General features: G+C 32.9%; 1 protein-coding gene across 1 annotated transcript in view; it reads right to left on the reverse strand.

Annotated features, from left to right (window-relative positions):
* The window catches only part of aln (divergent protein kinase domain 1C), a 32,319-nt gene extending 19,091 nt beyond the window's left edge, over positions 1-13,228 (reverse strand). Inside the window, exons 1-3 of the mRNA XM_075304742.1 lie at positions 12,600-13,228; positions 12,380-12,532; positions 12,170-12,307 (exon numbers count right to left, since the gene is read on the reverse strand). Coding sequence (XP_075160857.1) covers positions 12,170-12,307; positions 12,380-12,532; positions 12,600-12,749 — 441 coding nt within the window. The 5' untranslated portion in view covers positions 12,750-13,228. The remainder of the gene's footprint in view (positions 1-12,169; positions 12,308-12,379; positions 12,533-12,599) is intronic.
* Between the last annotated feature and the right edge of the window lie 302 nt (positions 13,229-13,530).

Genomic DNA, 13,530 nt, shown 5'->3' on the forward strand with positions numbered 1-13,530 from the left:
ACATCCTGGAAAAGAATAAACGTTTATCACAAAAAGTATATACTTTTCTTCCAAATACACTTCCTTTCAACGAAAAGCAAATGAGAAACGAACTTTGTTTGTCTAAAATTTCGTTTGGGAGGAAAGAATTATTTTTTTGCGTGTACCTAAACGATATGGTCCATTTGCTATACTACAGACCCACACCAGTAATAACTACTACAAGTGCCAAGTCAGTAGCTTATTTCGTTCGGAAGTGTTTTAAACTGACGGATGGACGGACATCGCTAGACTACGAATTTCACCACCATCCAAAATTTATATATTTATGGGGTCTGAGATCAATATTTCAATGTGTCACAAAGTTAGTAATGAGTGACAAAGTTAGTGTACTCCCATCATATGGTGGAAGTTATAAAAACTACCTCGAAATGTATGACCCACGAAGCATAAATTTGATATTTAGACTTAACCTTGCTTTTTGCTCACAGTATTATAACAGATGTTGAATTTTCTGTTATCAATTAATGCTACCCGGTTCTCCGATCAGTTCCTGTTCGAATGTTATGTCGAATGTTATATCACAGACCCACACCAGTAATAACTACTACAAGTGCCAAGTCGGTAGCTTATTTCGTTCGGAAGTGTTTTAAACTGACGGATGGACGGACATCATTAGACTCAGAATTTCACCACCACCCAAAATTTATATACTTTATGGGGTCTATTATAACAGATGTTGAATTTTCTGTTATTAATTACGGCTTCCCGATTCTCTGATAAAGTTCCTGTTCGAATGTTATGTCACGCTCCTTCTCAATTTAATGAGCATACACCCAGAGAAGAAATATGATCGCATCAAAATTTTTCAAGAGCAACATGTTATTTTTGGATGGGGTGGGGACCGAAAAATGACAAAGTTATAAGCAATTGAGTAAACAAATCCGATGTCAAATCATGCAAATATGAGCAACACACTCACACAAAAATGCATGGCCGAGTAGAATTTTTGCATAGGTGAGTTACTCATATTTGCATGATTTGACATCGGATTTGTTTACTCAATTGCTTATAACTTTGTCATTTTTCGGTCGATTTTTTGGTAACTGTGGTTTAAAGTTTTCTTTTGAAATACTTTTTTCTTTAAAGTATCTATTTAAATTCAAATTTTTTTAACTGGCATTTGCTTGTAAAGGGTGATTTGTTAAGAGCTTGATAACTTTTTAAAAAAAAAACGCATAAAATTTGCAAAATCTCATCGGTTCTTTATTTGAAACGTTAGATTGGTCCATGACATTTACTTTTTGAAGATAATTTCATTTAAATGTTGACCGCGGCTGCGTCTTAGGTGGTCCATTCGGAAAGTCCAATTTTGGGCAACTTTTTCGAGCATTTCGGCCGGAATAGCCCGAATTTCTTCGGAAATGTTGTCTTCCAAAGCTGGAATAGTTGCTGGCTTATTTCTGTAGACTTTAGACTTGACGTAGCCCCACAAAAAATAGTCTAAAGGCGTCAAATCGCATGATCTTGGTGGCCAACTTACCGGTCCATTTCTTGAGATGAATTGTTCTCCGAAGTTTTCCCTCAAAATGGCCATAGAATCGCGAGCTGTGTGGCATGTAGCGCCATCTTGTTGAAACCACATGTCAACCAAGTTCAGTTCTTCCATTTTTGGCAACAAAAAGTTTGTTAGCATCGAACGATAGCGATCGCCATTCACCGTAACGTTGCGTCCAACAGCATCTTTGAAAAAATACGGTCCAATGATTCCACCAGCGTACAAACCACACCAAACAGTGCATTTTTCGGGATGCATGGGCAGTTCTTGAACGGCTTCTGGTTGCTCTTCACTCCAAATGCGGCAATTTTGCTTATTTACGTAGCCATTCAACCAGAAATGAGCCTCATCGCTGAACAAAATTTGTCGATAAAAAAGCGGATTTTCTGCCAACTTTTCTAGGGCCCATTCACTGAAAATTCGACGTTGTGGCTCGTTAGTAAGTCTATTCATGATGAAATGTCAAAGCATACTGAGCATCTTTCTCTTTGACACCATGTCTGAAATCCCACGTGATCTGTCAAATACTAATGCATGAAAATCCTAACCTCAAAAGAATCACCCTTTACATGAATATATCGCAAACAGATAAAGAAAATTCGATCGGGATGTTCTCTATGCCAAGTTTAATTCAATTGATCCTACTTTCAGAAAAAAGTGAACCCCCCACACTGATAGAAAAAGCTTCATTATATCAACGAAATGTATCATTAAAATTGAGCCAACGTAACAAATTCGTTATTATGACGAATTTTCTGTTAAACAATGAAAAGTTTCGTACTATTTAGGAAAGTTTTCATTGCCTTAATGAGCATTTTTCGCAGTATCAATGAAAAACTATCGTTGGCTCAATTTTAATGAAATTTTCTTTGTGTGCATGAAAGAAAATATAGGTATATATTAGAGAATATTAACTAAAATATTTGGCAATTGCAAATTAATTAATAATTCTTGTCAAATTGAAGAAAATTTATTAAAAAATTATTTTTGTCTGATGTATAATAAAATTACACATTTAGGAAGAAAAAAATTGGATTTAAACATTTTTAAAATATCTTTAGCGCTATATGAAGTTCTAGACAGACACAATTTAAGTAAAATTTACTCATTTGAGAAACTTATGAAAATTGTGTACTTCATTTGTATAAAACTGTCTTCTCATTTCTAGTTACCGTTATTAAAGTAAGCAACAAATAATTAAAATAAAACTAGTAAAAAACAAAAACAAGTATAAACGGCCGTAAGTTCGGCTAGGCCAAATCTTATGTACCCTCCACCATGGATGGCGTAGAAACTTCTACGAAAGACTGTCATCCACAAATTTCAACACACTCGGATGAAATTTGATCCTCCAAGAGGCTCCAAAACCAAATCTGGGGATCGGTTTATATGGGGGCTATAAATGATTATGGACTGATATGGACCACTTTTGGCATGGTTGTTAAATATCATATACTACCACCACGTACCAAATTTCAACCAGATCGGATGAATTTTGCTTCTCCAAAGGCACCGGAGGTCAAATCTGGCGATCGGTTTATATGGCAGCTATATAATTATGGACTGATAGGAACCAATTCCTGCATGGTTGTTGGATACCATATACTAACATCACGTACCAAATTTCAACCGAATGGGAAGAATTTTGTTCTTCCAAGATGCTCCGGAGGTCAAATCTGGGGATCGGTTTATATGGGGCCTACACATAATTATGGACCGATTTCGACCAATTTTTGCATGGGTGTTTGAGGACATATATTAACATCACGTACCAAATCAACTGAATCAGATGAATTTTGGTCTTCCAAGAGGCTCCGGAGGTCAAATCTGGTGATCGGTTTATAAGGGGGCTATATATAATTATGGACCGATATGGACCAATTTTTGCATGGTCATTAGAGACCATATACTAACATCATGTACCAAATTTCAGCCGGATCGGATGAAATTTGTTTCTCTTAGAGGCTCTGCAAGCCAAATCGGGGGATCGGTTTATATGGGGGCTATATATAATTATGAACCGATGTGAACCAATTTTTGCATGGTTGTTAGAGACCATATACTAACACCATGTACCAAATTTCAGCCGGATCGGATAAAATTTGCTTCTCTTAGAGGCCTCACAAGCCAAATTTGGGGGTCCGTTTATATGGGAGCTATACGTAAAAGTGGACCGATATGGCCCATTTGCACACCTACATCAATAACAACTACTTGTGCCAAGTTTCAAGTCGATAGCTTGTTTCGTTCGGAAGTTAGTGTGATTTCAACAGACGGACGGACATGCTCAGATCGACTCAGAATTTCAGAACCCAGAATATATATACTTTATGGGGTCTTAGATCAATATTTCGATGTGTTACAAACTGAATGACAAAGTTAATCGTTAAAAGACAATTTTGTGTTTTTGTTTTTTCGTTATATTAATGAAGTACGTTTCTTTAATATTACGAATATAAACTTTGTAATTTTTTCAAGAATTGGAATAAACATTTTACAATGATGAAATTATTATAATCATTTGCTCATAGAGAATAACTTTTGCTAACTTTTTTTCTGGTTCAACAGAAAAAAATAATCGAGAAGGTTCAGCGGTTAAAACTAGAAATGCCCATATGTACACTGGTAGAAAAATTTTCGTTATATTAATGAAATGTGTCATTAAAAAGGAGCCAATGAAACAAATTCATTGATATAACGAAATTTTTCGTTATTATAACAAATTTTCTGTTAGTCAACGAAACTTTTAGTACAATTAACGAACATTTTCATTGTCTCAATGAAAATGTTTCGTTATATCAATGAAAAATTTTCATTGGCTCAATTTTAATGAAATTTTCTTTGTGTGTAATAGGTACTTTTAGTAAATGTGGTATCACAATGGACTAAATAGTCTAAGTGAGCCTTAAACTTAATCGGGCTGCCACTTTAACTTAACCTAACCTAACTTTTAGCCCTTAAAAATTTCATTTATAAAACGAAAGCGTAACAGTCATTAAAATTTCATTTCATGATTTTTTTTCAAATTAAAGTCTTAATTGAGTTTTGAAAAATATTCAATTCCAAATTTAATTGATTCAACAATTTTTTTAATTGAAACAAAAATCTGTTACAAAAATAATTAGTATCAATTAATTTTTTAATTGACTTTCAATTAATTTTTTAATTGATACTATCATTTCTGTCATTGAAGACATTGCAATTAACAAATTAATTGGATAAATTAATTTCGTGATTGAATTAGAAAAATATGTTGTGTTTTTTTATATGAACTAAGTGAAAGTCACAATATATGATTATTAATTTACTTCCCAGCAAAAAAAATTTGGAAGTTCTTCCAAAGGCACAACTTTAAAAGCACTTCCAGAAGATGCACTCCCAATGATGTTCTTTATTTTAACTACCCACACGGACGAAAAAGACTGTTTTTCATATGTTTGGGTATAAACATTATATGTTTGGAACTCAAATTTTTAAACACAATATTTTTGAGTGCAAACATATAATGTTCATAAACTAGCATAATATGTTTGGGACATATATGTTAATATTTTAGAACATATTATGTTTGGGACATAAAATGTTTGTAAATATAATATGCTTGGATTCAATATATTAATTTAGAAATAGCCCATAAACATATATTAATTTAGAAATAGCCCATAAACATATATGTGTTTACAAAGAGAGACAAAGTGTATGCTGGAAGTAAAATAATGAAAGTAACCAATTGGCGCATTACAAATATATATACACAAAGAAAATTTCATTAAATATAGGAAAAATACTACGTGTGAATATAAACAAGTATAAATTTACATATTATGTGTAAACATATATATGTTGTGATATAAGACTTCGCCAAAAATTGTATATGCTTAAGTAAAATATTAAAATGAGTATTCGGAGAGAAAATTCATTCGGAACCAAGATAAAATATATTTGAAAAAAAGAGCATTAGTTTTGTTTATCATTTTCGCATTACGGGCACAATTTTTTTGTTTCGTCAAAACAAATCGGAACATAGGACGAGTAAGTCAAAATATTCAAACAAAGGTAATTAAAGGGATCTTCATAAAAACTAACGAAAGGGCACTATGCACTGAACAAAAAGCATGTTCGGTTCCAAAGATTGTGTCTCCACTTTAACAATTTTGGTATTGATTCCGAACCAAAGAAGCGGAGAATACAAGTACGGATGCTTCTAAGACACAATTCTCTTGTAAATGGGGTTTTGTGTACTTGACTCTACGAAGCGCATTTCAATTTTTCGCTTTTTCAGCTTTTTTTCATATGCTATAAAATGTCCGTTAAAAACAAGACTTCCAGTAGAAATTATGCTATGTTTCAAGTAAAAAATATCTTTAAAATAAAGTATTGAAAAACATATCCTATTTTTTAATGATTTTTGCCTTGTAGTCAAGATGCAAAAATGCAACAAATTTAAAGACAGTTTCATTAATTTTAAAGAATTTTTCTGAATTATTAAAGTCAAGTTGACCTTAGTCCAAAAATTTGTTCTTTCATGTTATGATACCCATTTTTAAGTCAAATCACTTAATTATAACGACAACACGACTTCATTGAAAGTATCGACCTTTGAACATGGAAAAAACTTTATATTAGAGAAATGCGTCTTCTAAGCTAAGCAAAAGTTGTATTCTGATTTTAAGGACATGAACTCTTTGGCCTCACGACAATATTTTTTCAGTGCACTCTTTTTAGAGTTGTGAAAGTAAAATGAAAACAGGGCTAAACAGTGAAAAAATAAACAGTAAGATCTATAAAAACAAGGATTAGTTCCTCTTTATTAATGAGTAGTCCAAGAGGAGTTGACGGATTTTTTTCGAAAATAAAAGCGGGCATTGAGTTCGAGTTTTGCCGCTAAAATTATTTCTCATTTTAGCGGCAAAACCAGAATAACATTACAACTTTTTCCGGTAAATTGTATTATAACATGGTGGGGAAAGATCCAAAGCAACAATTAAATAAGTTTATTTTCTTTAAAAGAAATTATTAAAGAAAAGTAAACGTGTAAACATTGCCATTTTAACTCGATAATACCAATTTATACCGGCCTTAAGAATTAAATTAAGTACAAAATTATTCGTTAATAAAAATTCATATTTATTTGTATTTCTAAATTAATGGTGTTACATGCTAGCAAACAATTGTTCACACCAAAATAAATTTATGTGCTGTTGTAAAATTACTGTTTAGAATTTAAATATAATGTGTGCTTTTGAATGGTTATCGTTAACTTTAGGATTCGATGGAAAAATATTTTTATATACTCGAATTCACTTCTTCTTTTGTAAGAGTTTTCGAATTTCTTCGAAAATTTTAAACTTGTATACAAAAACCTTTATTTGTTACACAATTTTTATTTTTGCAATAAAAAAATAATATTTGATTTGAACTCAGTCAATTTCGTTTATATCAAGCATTTTTCTTTTCTGACTTTAAGTCTTTTATAAAACACACTTTACAATTTCGTAGTAAAAATTTAATATAATAGTATGTAATGCTGAACACCTTTTCGGGAACTTTCGAACGAATCTGGAATATATGTTAAAAAATATATTTAAAAACAAGTATATACGGCCGTAAGTTCGGCCAGGCCGAAGCTTATGAACCCTCCATCATGGATTGCTTAGAAACTTCTTCTAAACACTGCCATCCACAATCGAATGACCTAAGTTGCGGTAACACTTGCCGATGGCAAGATATCTTAACACCATCCTAACACCATCTTCTAAATTGTATGTAAGTCCATACGTGGTATATATTAAATCAAAAAAGATCGATCCAATACGTATATAATTCAGTTTGAAAAAGTAGAAATAAAATTTTAACAAAATTTTCTATAGAAATAAAATTTTCACAAAATTTTCTATAGAAATAAAAATTTTGACAAAATTTTTTATAGAAAGAAAATTTTGACAAAAATTTCTACAGAAATAACATTTTAAAACAAATTTCTATAGAAATAAAATATTGGTAGATTATTTTTGGCTCGAGTGGCAACCATGATTATGAACCGAATAAAATTTGAACAAAATTTTCTATAGAAATAAAATTTTGACAAAATTTTCTATAGAAATAAAATTCTGACAATGATGAAAATTTTATTATGAACCGAATAAAATTTTAACAAAATCTTCTCTAGAAATAAAATATTGACAAAATTTTCTATAGAAATAAAATTTTGGTAGATTATTTTTGGCTCTAGTGGCAACCATGATTTTGAACCGATATGGACCAATTTTTGTGTGATTGGACCAATTTTGGTATGGTTGTTAGCGACCATATACTAACTCCACGTTCCTAATTTGAACCGGATCGGATGAATTTTGTTCCTCCAAGAGGCTCCGGAGGTCAAATCTGGAGAACGTTTTATATGGGGGCTATATATAATTATGGACCGATATGGACCAATTCTGCCACGGTTGTTAAAGATCATATACTAACACCATGTTCCAAATTACAACCGGATTGGATGAAATTTGCTTCTCTTGGAGACTTCGCAAGCCAAATCTGGGGATCGGTTTATATGGGGGCTATATATAATTATGAACCGATGTGGACCAATTTTTGCATGGTTGTTAGAGACCATATACCAATATAATGTACCAAATTTCAGGCGGATCGGATGAAATTTGCTTCTCTTTGAGTGCGGAGCCTCAAAGAGAAGCAAATTTCACCCAAATCTGGGGATCGGTTTATATGGGCGCTATATATAATTATGGACCGATGTGGACCAATTTTTGCATGGTTGTTAGAGACCATATACCAACATCATGTACCAAATTTCAGCCGGATCGGATGAAATTTGCTTCTCTTTGAGGCTCCGCAAGCCAAATCTGGGGATCGGTTTATATGGGGGCTATATATAATTATGGACCGATGTGGACCAATTTTTGCATGATTGTTAGAGACCATATACCAACACCATGTACCACATTTCAGCCGGATCGGATGAAATATTCTTCTCTTTGAGGCTCCGCAAGCCAAATCTGGGGATCGGTTTATATGGGGGCTATATATAATTATGGACCGATGTGGACCAATTTTTGAATGGTTGTTAGAGACCATATACCAACACCATGTACCAAATTTCAGCCGGATCGGATGAAATTTGCTTCTCTTTTAGGCTCTGCAAGCCAAATCTGGGGATCGGTTTATATGGGGGCTATATATAATTATGGACCGATGTGGACCAATTTTTGCATTATTGTTAGAGACCATATACCAGCACCATGTACCAAATTTCAGCCGGATCGGATGAAATTTGCTTCTGTTTTAGGCTCCGCAAGCCAAATCTGGGGATCGGTTTATATGGGGGCTATATATAATTATGGACCGATGTGGACCAATTTTTGCATGATTATTAGTGACCATATGCCAACACCATGTACCAAATTTCAGCCGGATCGGATGAAATATGCTTCTGTTAGAGGCTCCACAAGCCAAATCTGAGGGTCCCTTTATATGGGGACTATACGTAAAAGTGGACCGATATGGTCCATTTTCAATACCATCCGACCTACATCGATAACAACTACTTGTGCCAAGTTTCAAGTCGATAGCTTGTTTCGTTCGGAAGTTAGCGTGATTTCAACAGACGGACGGACGGACGGACGGACGGACGGACATGCTTAGATCGACTCAGAATTTCACCACGACCCAGAATATATATACTTTATGGGGTCTTAGAGCAATATTTCGATGTGTTACAAACGGAATGACAAAGTTAATATACCCCCATCCTATGATGGAGGGTATAAAAATTGTGTTTGTCGAAGCAGGGATCGAACCCAAGGCCCCTGTCACACAAGGCGGACGACCAACCATTGCTCCACGCTGCCAACAAATGTATGTTTAACAATGTTATGTTGTTAAACAATGTTATGTTTGCATCAATAAATCAATCAATCAATAAATCATCAGCTCGTGGGCGCCGCAAGCTATGCTATATAAATATAACTTATAACGATAATTATCTCTTGATGACCATAACAGCTACGTAGGCCAGTGGTTAGTGTGCTGGCTTACAAACTGTGTGGTCCGCTGTTCAAATCCCCGTCCAGCAAAAGGTAAAATTGATAAAAAAAATTATAAAATTTAATAATTTCTTGTACAATGTTTGTATTACAGAAAAAGGTGCTAAGAACTAAAAAGACTCATGGAAGTGAAAAAAATGTGAGGCAATATACAATTAGGCAGAAAAAAAATTTTGAGCACAATATTCTTTGGGAGAAAATTCTTCTCAGCATATAATATTTTTGGGTCCAAAATGCCTCCAAACATATTATATGTTCACATAATAACATATAGTTTTTTGGAAGACAACATTATTGAATTTGGATGGAAAAATACAAAATGTTTGGAACTTAGACTACCCAAACACATTATATTGTTTAGACCAATATGCTTTCAAACATATTATATATTGGAAGAAATCAAACATATAAATGTTTGGGCAATACCCAAAAATTTATATGCTTGAAGCAAAATATGTTTGGGAGTATATGTTGCAGAAGCGATTTTTTTTTGAGGGTGCAGGAAGTTCTTTTAATTCAATTTTTTATAACTTGGTTTTTTCATAGTTTTAATGGGTAATTTTAACTTTTTTTGTTTCAAATAGGTTAAAAACAGAGTAAGAATTCATAAAATGGTACAAATCATTTAAATTTTGTCGAAAAAAGTGCTAAATCCAATCTGAAAATATTGTGAATTTTTGAAAATATTTGAGGTCAAACGTTTCCGACAAGCGTTAGAATCCATTAAAAATTATAAAAAATTATAAAAATTATTTATTTGACAAAATATTACAGAATTTTTTAATTTACATTCAAAACATTGAATTCGGATCACTCCTAAAGAAGTGATGCAAATTCAGTGCGACGGCTGTTGAAATGGAGGACTTCCGTCCTATGACAAGTCCATGTTAAATTCATCGTTTCTGTGTCAATTTTGCACCACTTCCGGATCCAAAAAGAACATTTTCATTACTTTTGTGCCGACGCTTTTTTTGTTGGGTTAATGTATCTATAAATATTATTTCCTACTGTATATAAATTATATTTCAAAGATCTTAACAAAAGAATAATGCACTACCAATGACTAAACTCAAATGCAATAATTGGATAGGTAATATAACGTTTGTGTTTATTGATCCAACGTCGTTTTTCATTCATACAATGAAAAAACTGGGTTCATACAATGAGTGATTTTCATTTATACAAAGTATAAGTTGCATCCATACAATAAATAAGTTTCATTCATACAACGAATAAGTTCCATTCATACAACGAATAATTTTCGTTAATACAACGGAAAGGCTACGTAATATCAACGTTAATACTACGAAATGTATACCATGAAGGGTTTTGTAAATATAACGTAAAATTACGTTGTCATAACGAAATGTTACCTTGGCTGACCTTTAATGAAGAATTCCATTAATACAAGATAGGTATTCATCTTATTTACGAAACTTCTTCTACCAGTGGAGTTTTAACAGAATTTTAATTTTGTTTTACAACATTGTTGTCTTTAGACGCGCTCTACCATAAGTTTCTCATATTATTGAAGAAAGGCTTGAGTATTAGGGGGCTAAATTAGTATATTGCCGTTGTAAGCACATTACATATATTTCAGCAGCAAGCTCGGTATTACGTAATTGCAGTAATTTTGTGTTTGTAATGTTAGCAGAATTTTTCTATGAGAATCTTTACACTACACGGACGAAAAAGACTGTTTTTCATGTGTTTGGGTGTAAAAATTATATGTTTGGAACTCACATTTTTTAACACAATATTTTTAAGTGCAAGCATATAATGTTCATAAACTAACATAACCTGTTTGACACGTATATGTTAATATGGTAGAACATTTTATGTTTATTATTAATTTAGAAATAGCCTATAAACTTATATGTGTTTAGAAAGAGAGACCTAGAGAGTATGCTGCAAGTAAAATAATGAAAGTAACCAATTGACGCCTTAAATATATATCCACACAAAGAAAATTTAATTAAAAATAAATTTCATTTTTTTCTACCACTGTATGCTCTAAGGCGAAACATAATAGTTTAAACAATACAAACAATTTTTATGTTAGCCTGATATCAACGCAGGCTGGTTTTTCGTCCAAATCAATTACTTTACATTAATTACAATTATAAATGCGAGCTAATTGGACATGAAGATTAAGGAATTGGTATTATTATGCTATTGAAAAGAAAATGCCAGATACCCATCTTATAAGCCTGACTATACATATGTTTCAGTGTTGGCTTATCCACATTTCCATAGTCTCTAGTAAGATCTGGCTGGGTGAGATGATTCAATTTGGGTCTTATATGCTAATTTCTTATGGAAATTACACACGAGAATCATTTCTCCCAAGTTGAATCATTTTTTCACCACCAATATTTTGTTTCGACCAATCCTGAAAATATATATGCTTGAATGAAAATGTGTTTGGAGTATATGCTACAGAAGCGATTTTTTGACGGTGTAGTTGTCATCGTACATTATTTTGCGAATGTGACAAAGGTAAAAGCCTGTTTTTTCTCAGTGTATACTATATGAAATATCTTGATGTAGTTGATTATCCAGAACTTACCATATTGTCGTCGAGCGTTACATTATATGTAAGCGTTATATGCATTTTAACAATGTGATGGAAATTCTCTATTTTAGGATAAACTTGTTTGCCATGAGTGTTAATCCAACTTAAGTCATCTTTGATGTGGCGGGCCAGCTGAATAAAAACATCAAAACAAAACATTAAGTTATACATAAATCGAAAATATTAGAAGCTGTATTAACCTACCTTAACGGCATAAACATCACCATTTTTTTCGGCTGTGAACATAATCGTACCCATATCCGTTTGAGGACACTTAAAGGATTTAAAAGCTTGCTCATTGGCACACAACTCCTCACACAATGAACCACTGTACTCATAGTTCTTATACTTTTTACACTATAGCATTAAAAAAAGGGAACATTTTTTACTACAACTCTCTTGGCGAAAATATAAAACACTTTACCATATAAGTTAGACTATTCTGCGACATAATTTTATAGCAGAATTCTAAATTCATATAGGACACAACCAACATGAATATAGCAGCCAGTATTGCCAAAAGTACGAGGCGTTGAAAAATAGTGCGAAATCTACGTTTGAAGGCATTTAGCATGGTTTTTGTAAGGAATTTGTCCTTAAAATGTTGTTTAACTTTTTCCTTTATTTTACAGATTATTTACTATTGTTTATTTTTATGGGATGAACTAATAATTATGCTCCATTCGTTGCTAGTGTTGAACACTCTGGACTTCTTTCTTTACATTTTATGTATATTCTAATTGTCACTTATATCCTTTTGTCCGCCTTTTTGCCTTTGAAAAGTTGTAGTTGTAGTTTTGTTTTGTTTCTTTCCTTCTTGGTGTTTATGTTTTGATAACGTGTTTTTCCTCGTGTTTCCATCAGCATTGTTTTTCATCATTTCCTTTTGTTACGATTTTATGTTTACGTTTAAATGGGCCCCCGGTTATGTTGTGGTAAGACTACAGGATATGTTAGGATTCGGCGCAGTTGTATTTACCGAACAGTTATGTCAATCGTATGAAGGACAGTTCCCAGCAAAAAATACTTCAGCAGTAAGAGTTTAGTTGCGCTTATTGGTATACAATAAATTAGGCAGTGCATCCACACTGCATGAATCGTTGGCAATAACGTAAACGAGTAATCAAACTAGTTTATGATCATTCGTTTACGTTATTGCAACCAATTCATGCAGTATAGATGCATGAAAGGTAGTGCCCCAGCAAAAAATACTTCAGCAGTAAGAGTTTAGTTGCGCTTATTGGTATACAATAAATTAGGCAGTGCATCCACACTGCATGAATCGGTGGCAATAACGTAAACGAGTAATCAAACTAGTTTATGATCATTCGTTTACGTTATTGCAACCAATTCAT

The sequence above is a fragment of the Haematobia irritans genome, chromosome 4, assembly GCF_050003625.1.
Source record: "Haematobia irritans isolate KBUSLIRL chromosome 4, ASM5000362v1, whole genome shotgun sequence".
Taxonomy (NCBI): Eukaryota; Metazoa; Arthropoda; class Insecta; order Diptera; family Muscidae; genus Haematobia; species Haematobia irritans.